This window comes from Dermacentor andersoni, chromosome 10 (genome assembly GCF_023375885.2).
Source record: "Dermacentor andersoni chromosome 10, qqDerAnde1_hic_scaffold, whole genome shotgun sequence".
In the NCBI taxonomy this organism is placed as follows: Eukaryota; Metazoa; Arthropoda; class Arachnida; order Ixodida; family Ixodidae; genus Dermacentor; species Dermacentor andersoni.
In genome coordinates, this window is record NC_092823.1 from 98,651,884 (window position 1) to 98,670,583 (window position 18,700).

General features: G+C 45.2%; 1 protein-coding gene across 2 annotated transcripts in view; it reads right to left on the bottom strand.

The window, feature by feature from the left end:
* The window catches only part of LOC126544452 (glutathione-specific gamma-glutamylcyclotransferase 1-like), a 50,683-nt gene extending 45,644 nt beyond the window's left edge, over positions 1-5,039 (bottom strand). The window contains exon 1 of one of the 2 annotated variants that reach the window (XM_050191783.3): positions 4,316-5,039. In XM_050191783.3, the coding sequence (XP_050047740.1) occupies positions 4,316-4,468 (153 nt within the window). In that variant the 5' untranslated portion in view covers positions 4,469-5,039. The remainder of the gene's footprint in view (positions 1-4,315) is intronic. The other variant, XM_050191782.2, reaches the window with a different exon arrangement.
* Positions 5,040-18,700: the final 13,661 nt, after the last annotated feature.

Genomic DNA, 18,700 nt, shown 5'->3' on the forward strand with positions numbered 1-18,700 from the left:
CATCATTGCAAGTGTGGGTGGCAAATTCTAGAGACCTGCCGTTCGATGTGCTTTCCAAGCGCCGCTAGCTCTCCGGTGGCTGTGGCTGGCCAATATTCCTCGTACTCGGTTACAGATAAAACTACGAGGAAAACGTCACGTGGAAATTGCGCACGAGTGGGAGGACGAAGGGAAACGCAAATTCAAACGTACGGTTGCCTGTTGCTCTTTGGGTGAGTTGGAGTTATGCGTTTTCGCAGTCTGCCTCTGAGAATAGTATCCACTATTACGGTGTTTCCTTTTTTTCTTCAGTGAGGCGTGTTTTCTCAAGTTATTTGGCAGAAACTTTCCGCATACAGGCCTCTCCTGAATCGACTCGCAGTTTCCACAGACATCTGGCGGTCGTTAAAGCCTATCGTCGAAATAATTGTGCAACTCACCGGGAACAGCCAGGTGGAAAAAATGTTCTGTCTTTTGTGGTAAAGAAAGAAATAGAAAGTTGTGTGCGCTAAATATTTTATACAGAAAAAAAAATGAACATGGCACCATCTTACTGTCTCTGCCTCCCGTTAACAAGACAGATCGCTCACGCTTGAACGCATGTAAGTGCCGAAATTCAGTGTTTTTTTGTTTTTGTCTTTGTACGATAGATCCTAATCTGGCAACTTTCTGGTTGGGGCTGTCTCTTTAATTTAGTCGCATTTGTTCGAAAACGAAGAGTAGTGTACGCACGGCATACGTCACGAAAGAAGGCAAAAAGAGGAAAACTGTGTGGAACTGCGACAGAAAGAAAGAAAAAAAAAGGAGGAAGGAAGAACGGAAGAAATGAATTAAGGAAGGAAGCTGACAACTGTGCCTGATACACTTATTTACATACAAGAGCCCTCTGGCAGTCGGGCAATCGCTAGCTTAATAGTTATGGCAACCAAAATAAGTTGTCTTTGGCCCCAAAATATTCATTAAATAGGAAGTAGCAACCACTGATAATACGAATAACGCAGCGAAACCAAATTGTCCCACGGCTGGATGTTGTTGAAGAAAATTGGTCTGTCTCATGACTTATTTTAAATCTGTCACCTTCTTACTATCATTGTTTTCTTTTTAAGACCTGACTCACCAACAGTATTGCTCGCTCATACCAGAACTGCGACAATAGATACACAACAGAAAGTAAATTATTTTTCTTTTTTAATTATTCGGATACGATAATCCACTGTGAACTAAGGGTGATATACCGTGTGTCTATAGTGTCATTCTTTCTTCTTTTTTGTCATGTCTGCTTGTAAGACTTCCGTGATATCTTTCCCGAGAATGTATGTAAAAAATACGATGGATTTATCGGAGTGCAGTTAAGATTTTTCAGAAAGTGTTTGACGTGTTCTCTTGCGAAAGTGGCAACTTGGACGCCATCATGTATTTGCTTAGCACACGTTAAGGAAATATATTTCCATAGCGGTGCTAGCTTTCGCGTGTCTGGTCAGGCAGGCATGACGTCACTGCACGGATTCACTTTCGCAGTGACGACATGAACCTTTATTGACGACTCTTCTTATTAGATGCTTGGACGCATGTTTTCTGTTATTAAATTAATGTCCGTCTCTTAATGAAATCATACTCAGAAAGCAGAAAATGGCTATCTCTCGCAGGTGAGTTTCGAAAAATCTCTTCGAACCCAAAAGAAACAAGAAAAGAAAAAAGGAAGACAGATGGTATTAAAGTCCTTCCCGGTGCGATGAGCACGCGCATTATAGGAACACCGCATATATGAGCCTGTTTTGCATTTTGCAATGGTCATCGCATTTAAGCACGGTTTTTTTTTCGCTTGTGGCATGCCACACCGCAAGTCCCTTCCGCAAACTCTTATTCTTATTATTGTTGTTTTCAGTCTGCCTATGACACAGTGGCTATTGAACAATGCCTACGCCAACGTCGTACTTGCCCTTCTGTCCTTACGGTTGCTAGGCTGTTTTTTCGATCGACGTCAACATCTGCATGACGTCAATTTGACCCCCCCCCCCCCCGCCATTTATTACTCTGTCGTGTGACAAACATACGCAAAAAAAAGGAAAATTATATGCAACTGTTTGTGCTTTTCATTCTTGTTAGGTGGGGACTTCAACGTAATGATGCTGCATATGCATAGGTATGGTTGTAACTGTAAAATAAATAAATAACGGTAAGCTCTGAAATTATATATGAGAGTTGCCTCGCCCGTACGGTATCCTGGGCTTGTGGCCTGCAGGCATAGCGGTTCAAAATTATCATAATCGTATTAAATTATACAACAGGACTCGAAGGCATGCTGTCCTATTGATCTTCAAGTCGACATTAAAAAGCAGAAATATAGCTTGTTGGCCTTTTTACTAAAGAATGCGACGATGCGTGAATAGCTTCGAAATCGCTCGCGATGATTTAAGCCGTGGAGTACGGCAGGAAGACAGCGCATAACAATAAAACAGAAAAGAAAGACAAAACAAAAACAAGTACTTTCGCCTTGACTGTTTTGGGGTATGCCTCTGCGCTCTGTAATGTGGTTTTTGTGGGCAAAAGTATATGATATATAGCTTCCTCTATATCAATCTAAAAGCAAGCTTACTTAAACAATCTATAGAATGTATATAGATGCTCTGCTAAAGTATTCATTATGCCCATAGTGCAGTTTTCGGACTTATAGCGGGACACTTTTTGCCACCAAATGTTGACAGATTTTCCATACAAGCCATGCCTCCGTAGTCTATGAACCACTCTTCGATGAAAGTATGTATAGTTTGGCTACCGTCCATCTGTATGCTAAATGTGTTTTGCGCTGACACTTTTACATATTCCTTTTCTTCCGGTTTTCATTGACAGCTTCTGTGAATTTTCTGTGGTACTTTACGACATTGAGGATCTAGGCGCAAGAAAAATAATAATAATGATGGCGGATACCTTGCCAAGCTACAATACCAGCTAATAATGTTCAACAACTACCGTCACAAAGCTGTAAATAATTTTGGATGCACTGTCAGATTCGACAGAATCGGTGTGTTTTGTGACATTAAGACCACTGAGCCCGGATGGCAGTGACACAAATAAAAGACATTCATTGCGGATTGTGCAGGATCATTTGAGAACTTCACACCCTTCTGGCATACCACTATGGCTTCGCGATATAACGCTGTACATAGGCACCAATTTTCATGATTCCAAGCAACCGAGGCGAACATTCTGTTTTCTCCCTAAATTTTTTTCTTCAGAACTGACAAGTTCTCTGCAAAGTCCAGGTTTTCACTGATGGTAGATGCTCATCCAGGCATAAAGGACCGCCGGAAGGCAGATCGGTACACTTGTACTCTATAGACAATTTATAGGCTCCCTCAGCTGAACTTTTAAATGGAATGTACGGATTCCACATCACCGCTTGACAAAATGAGCGCATGCTTTAAAAATTCAAATAAGTATGGGATCTAAGATGCGCGCAGCAAGGTCTCGCGTTGCGACCTTGAAGTTACACAACATTTGCAAGCGTTCTGTCAAGTGGCTCATGATCGATGTCGATGAAACAATGCAGGAAAAACCTGTGAGTCATGAACTCGTGGCTAAAAGAACGCATTGAAACCACGTGAAACTTTAATAAAGTTAACATGAATAGCGGTTAAAAGAAGGAGGTAATTCAGACTCTAACCGGTGGGTCATAATAGAGGAAGTCAGTTCTCAAGAAACTATTCCTCGTTAAACCATTTTTTTTTTTCGTTATCACGTTTCATTGTAAGAAAAAACAAAAGAAGGAAAGAAAAACAATCTGGCGCAAACTTCGTGATGATAGACGACCCTGAACAATGCATAAGGCCACCTGCATTTTCGGGTCACACAATTTCTCCGATTTCATCGCCTCATAACGCGCACGTAAACTGGGAGTTTGCTGATCTGTACATAAAAAGTACTTTTGGATACACGCGGAAGATAAAAAGGCATAAACATACCTACAATTAACAACTGGCAGCATGCCTGACTTCCCGAAAGAAATGTCAGAAGGCGTAGCACAAATGTTTCATCTGACCACGTTCTGTAACCTGTCTCGATGAATTGAGAACGAAAAGAACAGCACTCGTTTGAGTTTTGACACCGCGGTAACATGCATTAATTACTTTTGGCCAGGAGTCGCGTTATTCACTTTCGCTTCGCGCAGCCGGAGATATTGCTTTGAAGCCACATCTGTTCGCGAAGCGCGGATCATTCGTCTGCTAGCGCGCCACGCTAATCGTCTGCAAGATGTTTCGCGCCTCTGACACGCTCCGGCGCTCGCTAGCGTTGCAAGGCGTAAGGATAAAGAAGAAGCAAATTATCTGGCACTAACCTTCTCCGGCGTTCCCCGATGCTTGTCGTTGCCTTGCCAAAACCTCCGGTCATAGCCACGGATGTAGCCGATCTGGCTGCGCACGAAGTCAAACCCGGGGTTCCAGACGAGCGATCCGTAGCCGAACACCCAGATGCCGGACGACGAACCCATCTTGACACGCGTTCGAAAGCGGCAGCTTTTCTGGATAACCCACTAAATAGCGCACAGCTGGAGCTGGAGGTCACCAGTTTCAAGTAGCCCCCGTGTTAGTTGACTAATCTAAACTAAAACGACATGAAAACCTCACTAATATACGCGCCTAAATCACCGGCGAACTTGGAAACCGGAGCAGACGCCGGGCGGCCGGCCATGAAGAGCAGACGACACGCTGGGGAGGGGGCGACAGGGGAAGGCAAAACGGGTGCGGGGGCGCTGCGGTGCAACGTTGTGGCCCAATAGCAGCGCCTGTTTCATACCACGTGACCACAAATGCCGCTGGGTGATGCAAGGTGTTCCGCGGCTTGCGAGCGCGCGCTCGTGCGCCTTGAGGCTTCTTCTGCTTTGAATGTCGGGCGTCGCGGTAGCGGCGTAATTGTGGCCCTCCGAGTGTTTCTTCTTTCCTTCGGAGAACGCGTCGCTCGTAGGCGTGGCGGTTCGTGGGCGAGCTCGCGATACACCGCTAGTACTCACGCGGAAGAGGCGAGGGCACGGCGTTCCGTTTTCATTTATATTATCGGGCGGAAACAGGAGCGTTGTTTGCATCTTCGCTTTTTTTTGCGTAGCTTTATTTTCTTCTGGAGCCTCGCGCGCCACGGGGGTTAAGGTCAGCCGCAGTTTTCTGACGTCACTCTTCGTGACGTCTGCCGGGTTTCTTAACGCTGTCTGCGGTATCAACCGTAGCAAACAAGGAGCACGAGAACTTTCGTTGTTTAACTTGTAGTAGATGTCAATGTTCTAGTACAAAACAAGCAGTACGTCAAAGCTTCCTCGGTCAGGTAACAGACGCAACTAACCACAAGACGGCTTGCTTTCGTAAAATGAAGTACAGAACACGTTCTAACCTTTCTGTTTTCTTTCACACGTACGTACCGTTTATTATATACATATTTTAGCGCTGTTTCAGTGTTTGAAAATATTCGTCTGTTCTTGGTAACAATGGTGAGGGCAACATCAGCAATAGTAGCAATAATGAATTAGTTTATTATAGTTGCCCAGGAACAACCTATCGATCTTGTCACTGGAGAATATGGCACTACATGTCAATATATACGCACTATAATGGAACTATAACATACATTATCGAAAGATAAAACGAATACGCTATAGCTTCGTTGCATAAAACAACAACGACAACGTAGAAGGTGTGTAGAGGTGTTGTAAAAAATACAATATAATTATGTACAGCAAAAAAGAACAACACCAGTGACAATAAGGACGATAATGATCATCTCTATTGCACTCAACATTGCACCCATTCCACTCTGGGAATGTGGGCTACCACCGTAGCTGCAGAAAAGACAAAGCAAACCACAGAGCGTGAATGTTTACTTATTTTGGGGCTTTTCCCTACGGCGTCTGTAGAAAATTTCGAGGACATTTAGGCTTCGCCTTTAAAGGGACACTGAAGCGAAACAATAACTCAGTATAGACTGATGAAGCATTGTTTCACAACCCTGCAGGCAGTCATTTCAAAAAGATAGTTTGATTATTAGATGAGAAAATGAAGGTCCAAGTATCGCTATTTGAATTTCGCGCCGAAACCCCAGCGCCGGTACGTCAGCGTGACGTCAGGGCTTCCAAAGTATGTTTTCGCATTTGGGCAGCGTTGGCTGAGTAAAGGTTCCCGAAACTTGCCATGTTTAATATTTGGTTCCTTTAGAACACAATGTAGTCAATTTGTACCGCTATATATAATTAGTAGGCCCTAGAAGATGCTATAAAAATCCATGACGTCACAGCGACCAGGTGCGGGAACTTAAGTAGGCGGCGCCACCCGTATTTCGTTGTTGCGCTTTTTCTGGCTTACCAAACGTCTTATCGTTGCAAGAGTGGTGTTTTTGGTGTTGTAGAAATGTAATTTACTAATGCAGAAGAAATCATTTTTCCCTTTAGTGTCCCTTTAAGAGTGGAACGCGACAATAATCAAAGATCCCTGAATGCTTCTCACGCTTCCCGGCAACTGCAGCTGATGTAACCGCAATGTTTGCTGGGAAACGGTGGTGGCGAACGCTATTCACAAAGGCGAGCTTTCTGGTAGAAACGCGGCCGCTTGCGTGGGCTGCGGATGCGCGGAGGCGTGCGCCATCTGGAGGTGTTGCAAGGAACCGGGCGCGCCGCACTACGAATGGTAGAAACGTTCCAAAAGGGGTTTGTGTTTGAGTTTCCGCGAAACAGAATTATGTTTTCTCGTATATTCAAATTAAAATCCGGCGCTATCATGTCTGTAGGTTGTGTGTAAGTCGTACTTAACAATTTTTCTGACGCATTTTAGTTTGAGAAATTCAAGTAGTTCGGCAACGTCTCTGCGCTATACAGAGAGCCTGCGTGGTTTGGTATGCCTGGTTCGCGAATATTTTTCGTGAAAGGCGGTCGACGCTGGACGCCGACATCGGATTTTATTTATTTATTTATTTATTTATTTATTTATTTTCTGCGACAAAGGGGCCTTTAACGTTTTCGCATTAATATTTTGTGAACACGCACTAATAATAGCTGCTCAAACTGCCGTACTGTCCAAACTGAAACGCACCAAGCGTCTCAAGACGCTGGCTTGCCTGCAAGAAATTAGTAAGGACGTTTTATGGCGCTTGTCAATGCATGCGACCGTGGCGTAATGTTTTCAATGTCGGACTTCTGTGCCTAGAGGTCCTGTGTTCGAATCCTGCTAGTGGATGATTTTAATAGCGTTTGTCGATCACTTATTTCGCAGTACCTTGTTGAAAATGACGAACTTACAAAGCCTAAGAGAGGTTTGAAGGAGGAAGTTTGGGCAAATTCGTGTGCTTCCCATAGTTCCCATGCTGGCACAACCGCTCCGATTGCAGCTCCCGTAGACGCTAGCGCCAGAGTTCCTTTTTTTAAGAATTCACTCTGTTCCCTCTAGTTCCCTCTGTATAAAAATGTGTATTGGGTGGTTTCACAGCTTTCCTCTTGCTACGCCAGGTGTCAGCACATGCCTTACTGGTTTGTTTCGCCTCCTCATGGAGGGCGCGCCAGTTTTGAGGCACGGACATTGAAAAATGCATGGGAGGGTAGACATATACAGCTGCGCTGTGAAGGTCGCCATACATGCCCTGGGGTGCTTTGCGTGTGGGTAACGATGCCTGGGAGTACGAGTCGTCGAATTAAAGTTTTTTCCCTTTCTCTCTTGTGTGTTGGCGCGTAGATATAATTAACGGGCCACCAAGCAAATTACTGAGTTAGATTGCAAGCGATACCATAACAAAAGCGATACCATGTCTACAGAAAAAAAGAATTCAGTTGCGATATAGGGCGAATTCGAGAGAAATACGTTAGCATCGCGTCGCACTTCTGAGCTCCCGGATCCATGATGTAAACCACATTCCCCACATTGCAAAGTGTTCAAGAGCTCACTCGACACAGGTCATCGCTATATATATATATATATATACACCACGTGACTATCTTTACGCACACACACTTTTTTCCCAGTTCGACACTCTTAATGCTAACTCATTAAAAAGACAGTTGATTAGATGAAATACGACTTCAAATGGGCCCGTAACATGTCTAGATGAAGACAGGTGTTCATTTCTGGCCCATCGTAAACGCTGTAGAAACTACGATCATTTTACGTGATGTTTAGGAATGTTAGCAGAAATGTTGAGACCAGCGCCAGATTTGAAATATCTGTCCTCAAGTTACGCTAAAGAAAGAGCCATCGGCGTCCCAGTTAGAGTAATCTCGGACTACTTGACGAATACATTACTTTTTCTCTTTACTCTCTCTCTTATTTTTTTTTTATTTTATGGGGGGGGGGGGGGGAAGTGGTTCCGGAGTGCCTTCCTCTTTTAACCCTTGATGTTACCTTTCATAAATTTCACGTGATTCCCATGCATTCACTTCGCCACGGGCTCACGACTAACTGGTAATCCCAACGTTGTTTGGATGACGTCAATCATAAGCCACTTGACAAAAATTTCGAAAACTTTGTATAACTCCAGGATCACAACAATGATCTTTCCGGTGGCAGCGTCTGACATATATTGTGTGCATCTTCTGAATTTCACGGGAGCAACTAAAATTTCTTATAAACGTCAACGCAGGGAGTCACAAGTTGGCTATGGACTACATGGACACCGATTAGCATTCTTGCACACCTGTCCTTCTGTCTACAGAAAACACACGTTCGGGTGGTAGCCAAAAAGTTTACTCCCGTCGGTCAAGCAGTGGCCGAAGAATATAAGAACCGAAAGTGTGGACAACAGAAGTCATCCTAATGATGCTCATGAGGAAGTTAAGGAACAGAAGAGATTGCATCCCTACATGTCCTCGCCTAGCGGTCTTCAGTCAGATTGACTGTTGTTTCTATGTATTTATTTATTTATTTACTTATTTATTTATTTATTTCACAGCAATCCTAGCCATCTTTCTGCTCACACAAGGTAACATTGAAGGTACAACGTAAGAAGAAAGAGAAACGGTTGAATTCCTTTCTTTTTATCGTGTTCTCTTCTCAACTAAAGCACGAGGCAAACTGACTTCATGCAAATAATATCTTGTGCAAGAAAACGGCTTAGCAACTGTGGCCACAGTGAAACAAGAATGACTCACCGTATAGGCATTGTTCAACAACCGCTGCACATGGCTGCAGAAAAATGAAAAAAAAACTTTTTTAACGTAAGACTTCGCGGAAGCGAATTGTAGTATGACATATTGCAAGGGAACAGGCCGTGCTTAAATAATTTTTTGCAGAAATGGACTCCCTCTGCAGAATTTCTTAGATATAGCAGATTGTTTTTTTCTTTTAATTTGGAACAACATTAAAGAAATCATCTGCTGTTCAGGTGTATTAACCTAGGAGGTGGTCAATATTCGTACTGCAAATAGCAATTTCCAAGCTGCTCGTTACAACTGTACCATAATGAACTTTTTAATGATTCATTGTTGGACACACTTTCCATTTCCGACACTGAATTCGAACGTTAAGTAGTGAAATTACGTCTGCTTAGCAGAAATTCGAACATTATGGCGCCACTTTTGTGGCATTCGTCCCCAAAATGCTTTTAAAAGTTAATGTCGGAAAACTGAGGTGTAAGGTTATCCTGAATCGCTTCATGTGCGCTCTTGGAAAACTGATAGCTGTAACGTTAATAGAATTCGAAGCACACTTTTACACATTTACGTTTCCCTATTACGAAGCACACATTTACGTTTCCCTATCAAATGCAACAAATTTATTTCAAGTCGGCCCGGTGGTTCTCTCTAAACCAATTTTGCGTTTTGCGTGTGTTTGAATCGATACATCGGAGTTGACCGCGACCCAAAACATCCCTCTTAACCTCGCGCTCTAGCCCCGAAACCACAGTATGCCATAACATGCCATGTTCATGCCATGTTTACAAGGGTCACAACGACAGGCTGTGTGGCCGTAGCCGTCATGTTGTGTACTCGGGCTTGATCGCGAAGTACGTGGTTAATGCACCCTAACGAAGTGGCCTTCGTTTCCGCCTCCGCCCGGTACTGACGGGAGTCGCGAACAATACCGAGTCTATCCGAGGACGCCAATCTGGTCCGCGCTTAGTACGTGTTGCTTTATTCCGTCAGGTTAACCGAGATCGCCGTTCTCACTGTAAGTATACACTGTAAGATACTCTACAAGAAGTCCCTTAAACCCTGCAACGCAACATCATTTACAGCAAAATTGCCTTCTGAATAAATTCAGTATCGGTGGCGACTGAATTTGCGAGAGGCACGACTACATTCATTCGTTCAATTAATTAAACTCTGCGGGCTTACGCGCCGAAACCGCGATCTGATTATGAAGCACGTTAAAGCGGGAGGCTCCTGATTAATTATGACCTCATTAGAGAAATGGAATGCGCCACTACATGCTTGGAAGCAGAATACATCAACAATGCCGTCAACTACCGTAGCTTGGGTCAAGATCCAGATGAGGAGAGGTAGAGGGTTGGGCGGAGGCAGAGCAGAAGGCATTTCTGTGCGATCTGGAATCGTGGTCTGGTCTTGAGACCTTGGCCCGGTCTTTTATTTGCAGTCGAGTCTGGGTCAGAGTAAAAGGGCTCAAGGCGTTTTTGCAGTGTTGAGTGCATTTTCGTTTTGTCTTTTTTTGTTCGTTTGTTTCTTTGCCCACTCCTGGGTTTTTTCTGGCACCGAGCCACACGTGCATTGCCTGGCCGGGGTTCCTTGACGTTGGCTGTGAGAAGCGTTCGTCGCAAGAATACTTTCGCATTTCTGTTAACTGCCTCAGAGAAACAGCCGGCGTTTGCGACCATGCACGTATAGCCTAAGAGAATAACTATTGCGATAGTCCGCAATAACTCTACAGATATTTCTCTATGGATGCCGTGTGTGGACAGCCGGTGGACGTTTGGAATTATAATTCTTCATCGGCTGAAATAAAATTATGAAATTTTATTGACAAAAGATAATATGCCCGTTAACGAACTTTATCCAAAGATTGTTTGTAGAGTTGAGAGAGAGAGAGAGAGAGGATAATTTATTTCAAAATATACAGAGAAATCAGCCTGAGCTATAGACAATTTTCGTTTCATAGGTGCCGTCGGCCAGTTTCTCGTTGGTTTTCCCTTTTCTTTATGCGCAGTGACGTCAATGTAATATTGTCATGAAACACCGAACGCATCCGTTGAATCACTTTTATGCGTGCGAATTGACTGTAGTACTGTCCATTTGATTATTTCATAAGAAGCCGACAAACACTGACACCAAGGACAACATAGGGGAAATTACTTGTGTTAATAAACGAAATGAACAAACTATAAATTAATGGAAATTAAAGTGGATCGGGCCCCTCGGTTAACCCCCTTTCTTTTCGTTTGTCCATTTGATTGTCACAGCTAGAAGACGGTGGCGTTACCAGCCCACGGTGACGCCCATTCGAACGCTTCCGCAAAATAGTCTTATAGCTTGTTCTGGGCTGGTACACTCTGCAACGGGGAAGGGGAAAGAGAAAAGGAGTTAACAAGTATGAAGCACCCTAGCAGCACCTTCGTCGCTTTCTTTTGAGGACCACGCAAGCCGCCATTCCAGGATCGTCTGCCGCGAGAGCAGGTCTTCGTCGAGGCTTACCAGTGTTGTCGGGAGATGAATTGCAACGTATTTGAAAGTAAAAAAAAATCAGCTGAACGACTCTAGTAAATGTGTTTCAGCCCAATAAAAACGGCCAAGATGCAACCAAAGTCTCTGAAATCCATCATGTGAAGCTCCACATCGTTGATGGCAAAATTAAAGAAGACGTGGCAGATATTTTCTCCACCAATGATCACGATGTAATTTTGGCACCGAAATGCATTTTGTTTTGTTTTGATAGCGTTCTGTGTACGGCTCTAAGCTGTTTCGTTTTCCCACACCTCCGGATGTATTTTGAGAGTATATAATGTCGCTAATCCATCAGAAAAAAACCTAGCATTTTATTCGTCAGAATCCTCCGTACTTCAACGTGTCAAGACTCGCATGCATATGAAATCTAAATCATTTATGCCGCTCCTCTATGTGGCACCTGAACGGCCCTGAAAGTACCTAAATATGAAATGAACATAATGTTATTCGTAATCGCGAAGATCGTGCACTCAGAACGTGACCGGGGTTCCAGTGGAATGCACACCAGAGATGCCACAGCAGCTGCGCACAGATCGTGAATGATCCTTGAAGAACACACACGCCGAAATAAAACAATGACGCCACCCGGACCGAACTCGCACGAGCACACAAAGGGACCATTTCTGGAAACCCATAGGTCACGTTTCCCTACCATACACATCCGCATTGTACCTGTATAGTCAGCGGGTGTAGCTTCTGCGCGAAATTACGTTCGAATACGACAATGGAGTTGTTCAAAACGTGAACGACAGGATTTGTTTGATCTTGTTGCGAAACACACACGTATCCTGAAGCAACACGTGATACTTGTGCTCCGTCGATACAGTATACACATAAGCTAGGTGACGCGTATAGCACAAAAGACATTCCAGAAGGTCATTCTCTGCGTCTACCTCACCATCATTGTCACGTGCCAGTGGGGAGGACCAATGGAACTCGTTTTCAGCTTCTGCGTGTAACGGTCGAAGGAAAGCGGAACGCATATCGACGAGTAGAAGCAAAAAGACAGTGTGCATGGTAAGGCACGTAGCCACTGCGGTAGCCGAACTTCCTAATGGACGAGCGTGCCTGCGATAACGAGAATGACTGTACGAACAAATGTCCCCTTACACTTCTGCCTCCATTCGCGTGGTGGGTCGGTCAGTGCCCCAGAAGGCAGGGCGGCAGGCCGGGCGAGCCATTCGAAAAGACAATGGGAAGCTCATGGTTCGATCATAAGTCGTGTGCGGCTCATATCGTTCGCGTGCAGCAGACGACGTGCAGCAGACGACGCGCAGCAGACGACGCGCGAGGCGGGGCGTGTGCTCGAGGTGAAGAGGCCACACGGTGCTCGCGCGGGCGATTCGAAATTGATACGCACGAGCCACAGTTTCATTTCCTTGTTTCGCGACGGCGGTCTGCACAATGACACCGAAGAGCTGCCGCAGTGGGCGGCCATTTTGAACCGCGATCCGGACACGCGAAACGATGGAGATGCTTATCGTCTGCAACGCGGAAGGATGGCAGACGACGCGCGCGGCCGTGCAGACGACGATACGCTGAAAGGGCGCGCGTGCGTTTTGGCATGCATTAATCGATTATCTCGCGAATGGTTCAATGGTATACCGTCGTGGGTTCGAATCTTTTCGCGGGGCCGACGCGGTTCCGTCTTTGTCTCACTTCTGTGCTGCTCGCGTGCGCGGACGATTCTTTCTGGCGGTGGTAATGACTCAGAGATCGTTTGAAGAAGAAAAGAAAGATAGCGGAAGCACGGTTGTCAGCACTCCATCCGTGTGCGTGGCATATTGTTTCGATCTTAATACGTTCTTCTAAAATAGCACAATGCTCATGCGTCTTCAGCTATAAAGAGTCGAATATACTTCCCAGCGCGATCCCACAACAGTATACTGCTAAGATATAGACGTGGGTGGGACGAACATGTACACAACAGAGCGACTAGCGAAATGTTTATCGAATGTTTGCTTGTGGAGTGACTTCCCCAAGAAAGTTAAACACCCGATAACGCACGCCCACACTGCTAAGTGCCGAAAACGCAGAATTGTACACGTAAGCATCTCCTTCACCAGATTTGTCTCTTACAATATTCGTTCATAAAATTCAGTTACATTTCAAAAGAAAGACTAATAAATACACAAGAAAATTAACAAAGCACATAATGATATCTATATTAATATTCGTAAGATATTGTAGCAATGCGCTGACGCTTTTAGGACACAGCTTGGTGCCCACAGAAACATTGCCAATTTGCCATTTCCCAGTTTTGCCATTGCCATTTGCCATTGCCATTTAACCGAGGGCCGTCACATGAAGATGAACCAAATTGGTCTGATGCTAAGCTTTTATCAAATTCTTTAAACCCTTTCCGCCTCTTGTTTTTATCTGAACGAATGTGAAAGAGAGAGAGAGAGAGGAATACGAACGTGAAAAATCACAATAAGAATACGAGCTCTGTTCTGACTTCCGTTGCTTCTCGACATTTTGCTAATTACTCAATGCGCTTGAAGTATGATCGTACGTCTTCTACTTTATCATCTTATCATCTGCTTAACTATAGCATTCTCTTAAGACAATGCTAATGCAAATATGTAAAACCTTAACTTATTCAGTACATTCAGAATACAACGGCATCCAGAATCCAAGTTGCGGACTATAGTTATTTTTCCGTCAATAAAAATTAGACATTAGCTTTTGCTTCTTTAACTGAGCTTGATTTCGTCTGATAATTTCGGTGTGTGCTATCGCAAATAAGTGTAGAACAAGTTTTTTATTTCTCTTTCGTTTCTTGTTAAAAGGGGTTGTCAACTTATACTATGAGGCCTTTTTCTCCGGGATTCAGCTCATAATATGCGAAAAATGCTAAACACATTCTTCTTTATGTGCAGCCTTTTTTTATTGTTGCAGATGACTGTCCCAAGGGTGGTCGCGAACTGATCTACACATGTCGCTAATTTTTCCAACACTACAATACACAAGTAAATAAATCAATAAAAAATCAGTCTATCAATTTATTTACTTATTTATAGAGCTTATCAGCTTCTTGGGCTCACCTGCTGAATGCGTTTTACTATACCTTCTGAAAGCTTTCTATACGTAGAACTTACACAATGAATGAATGAATAAATGAATCGATCGATGGATAAGCCAATCAGCCAGAAACGTTTATTAAGCTAAGTGGTCACGCCTGCTAAGATCTTCAATTATTGATTCTATAATTTTTGGAGGTTTCCGTTTGGTAGAACTGAGTCGGTTAATAAACGAATGACACTTACTGGCTCAGTGACGTGGAAGATAAACTGGGAGCGCATTCGACGTACAAACTACGCCCAAATTCACACGTCTGGCGCGTTCATTGACCGAAAAACAAGCGGGCTTAAGTGGAACGCAGTTTTGTTTTCAAAACTGTTCATTGACTCATAGACTGACCTCCCCGATTTCGGAAAACAAGCACCATAAAATGTCATTTGCGGTCACTTCACAAAGGTTTGTCGGCGCTGATGATCCAGCAAAGGTTAAACAATAAATTCATTCGACGGGCACATTGTGCTTATCCACTGCTCACGTGATACTAGAGCGGGAGAATATCGTTCAGGTCATGTTTACGGAAACAGAAAACTATACCTTCGGGCGAATGAACTCAACACGTGAAAGGTGAGCTCAAGCGATGGCTGTAACCCATCTTGAATTCTGAAAATACAATAAATAAAGAATAATAAATTGGCTAAGGTGTACTACTAAATCACCCTTGTACCTAGAAATGTGCTCTCATCTTCAGAAGGCGCTTGCAAAGCAAGAAAGTACGCAAAGGACGCGTCAACGACGACGCCGACTCAAACTTTCCGCATTTGCTCTCCATGATCCCAAGGGCGTCTGCTCAGCTCTAGATAGGTTTTTATGTGGATGGATGGATTGCATGGTATTTAAACAAGCCCAACGCTGAACTTGGCAATTTTCGAGAATTTCAGTGAGGCACAACCACTTCAAGCTTCAACAAGACACTCCATCACCACTTCAGGACAGATGGCCTCCCTGGTGCAGTATTCGGCCACCCCCTCCCAAATGGCTAACTCAATTATTGAATGGCTCTCAGTCCCCAGCACCTGCGGAGCACCTGATCAAGGCGGTGGTCACACCTGTAACGCAGCAGAGGCTGCTAAGAATCTCTGGATCCGGACAGGCCTTTAATGGAAACTGACCCCTTGCAACGTTTAACAGCCGAACCCTCTCGAGTGAGGCTAGCTTAGCAAGACTCTTTGTGGAATTATAAGACATTGTTTGGGATATCATCTGCCTTAGTGAGATTAGAAGAACTGGTGAGGCTTATATATTGCTGAATAACTGCCATGTCCTCTGCTATAGAGGTCTCCTAGATAAGAATCGGACGACGAAGTGTTTCTATCATAGAACGCTTGTACCTTTGTCTCGCTTTGTTTCTTTCCAAACTGTGGAAGCTGCCGCTCCCGTGTTGCGGCAATGGACGAAGAAGCCCTCGAAGACCTTCCTGGAGCCAAGCCATCACGTGGGGTCGCGTCCAGGAAACGTGGCAATGCGTCAAGTGACATGGACAGCGAGGCAACCGAGTTGTACTCGGACGGCGTCGACTCGTCGGACGACGATTTCACGCTTGTCATGAGCCGAACCACAAAAAGAAGACTGCTACGGAGGTCATCGTCACCAAGTGTCTCCACCGTGAAGACAACACCACCGCGCTGGCCGTACACTATGCTCTTCATGCCTGTGGACCCAGTGTCAAATCTGCGATTCCTAAACAGGCAAGTCCTTTCTGCGTTTCTTGAGGGAATCGCGCCAAACGAGATAAAGGACGTGAGAATAAACGCACGGAAGAATGTCCTTGCAGTAGATGTTCTACACCGTAGTGCACTGCAAAACCTGCGGCACGTAACGGAGATCGACAAAGTGCAAGTGCGATCCATGATTCCTACTGGCTGCAGTGGCACTATCGGCGTCATTTATGATGTCGATATTTCTATACCAACCGACGACTTACCGATATTAATAAAGCCAACTACAGAAGGCACTCTTATCACGCACATCGCAAGACTTGGCAACACCCGTTGCCTGAAGCTGTGGTTTGATGGAGACAGCCTTCCCTCACACGTCAAAGTTGGCCACGTCCGCCATGCAGTCCGCCCATACGTACCGAAGCCCCTGCAATGCTACAAATGCTGCAAGATGGGGCACGTAAAAGGTGTCTGTAGGAATAACCTCGTGTGCCCACGTTGCGCCGAATCTCATTCAGCAGATGCCTGTCGCGCAACTGTGTTAAAGTGCCCTAACTGCCATGGTACTCATGAGGCCTCATCGAATGATTGCCCGCGGGTGAGGAACGAGCGAGCAATACTTAAACGTATGGTACGGGACCATTCAACACACAGAGAGGCTGCCGCTACTCTCAGGCGACGACGACATCGGCACCGAAGAGCAGCACGAAGAGTCACGTCTACTGAAAGATATACACCATCTTCCGACAAAGCGGCTACCGTATCAACACCAACTTCCACAAAGAGCGACAGTGCGAAAACGAAGACTGGGGCAACACTCTCGCCTCCTGAAGAGTGGCCTGCACTTCCACGAACACAGCCTGCCTCGGAGTCACATCAAAATGCGCCGCCCTCAATGACCCCACGAAGCGCGGATGGGCCGACGACTGAGGATCGCCAAGTCATAGTGATGCTGAAGTCACTTATGGACGCCATGCGCATTCTACTGAGCAGCATGAAAACCCCGTCGGCACAGAGCGCACTGCAGGTGCTGGACACCTTGAGTCCGGTGCTTGCGGCTCTAGGGTAAAACCACGGCCCGAGAGATGCCGTCGTTTCAAGAGGAAGTCAAGAATGCATCTGTCCTTCAGTGGAACGCCAGAGGGCTTAAGTCACGCATGCCCGACTTTAGACAATTTGTCTTTACGCACCAGTTCCCCATTATCGTGATTTGCGAGCCCAACCTGTCAGCTCCCATCAGACTGTCCGGGTATGAGTGCTTCATGTCCTCTACCCACGGAGAGTGCAGCAAGGTTGTTGTTTTTATACGCCGTGACTTGACTTATGTACATCACCCAGTGCCTCCTGACGAAGCAAATCAATACGTTTGCTTAACAGTGAAAAAGAAAAAGCTCACGTTCACAATACTTGGAGCCTATTTATCTCCAGCAAGCCGTCTAGATTGTGAGCGCCTACGGGGAATTTTAACATCGACTCCACAGCCGTGGGTGCTCACTGGTGACTTTAACGCCCACCATTACCTATGGGGAAGCTCCAAAGTTAATTCTAGAGGCAGAGCGTTGGTGTCCTTTGCCTCTGAACGCGAATTTTGCTTGTCAAATGATGGAAGCCCTACTTATCTGCGTGGATCAGCGTATAGCAGCTGCTTGGACTTAACCTTCGTTTCACGTTCGCTTTCGAGAAGAGTGCACTGGTTTTCGGATTTAGAAACACGGGGCAGCGACCACATCCCAACCTATTTGAAGATCGAAGGTTTGACTAGCTCCAAGTCCTCCAGAACCATCCAGTGCACCGATTGGCCTAAATACAAAATAATAATGGAAGACTGTTGTCCTGACGGCACCTCGTGTAACCTACAGGGCGCGATAAAGGATGCCATACAAACGACCACGCATTTGCTTTCGAGGAGTTCTTCCCGCACCGATTTCGACATCGAACTAGCAAAACTTCGAGCAATTCGCCGTCGTGCGGAGCGAAGATACAGACGCACGAAGTCCAATCATGACTTGAGATTGGCTAGACGAACACAAAAGAAAATACAGCGTCAAATGAACAAGCTGGCTTCGCGACAATGGGTATCCTTTTGCGAGTCCCTGGATCCGCGAAAGCCATTGTCGTTTATATGGAGGACTGTTCGTGGACTTCGCACAACCTCGGGTCAGCGCCACCCGTTTAAATCTCTGGCACTTTATCTACGATGTAGTGATATTGACGTCGCTGAATCTTTCTGCAGAAAGATTGCTGGTGAGGCAAATTCCGATGGAACGGGTACGGGAACGCTCGACCACCCACTGTTTTCACGCGATCCCCGCATGGAATGCCCTTTTTCTATGGAAGAACTAGA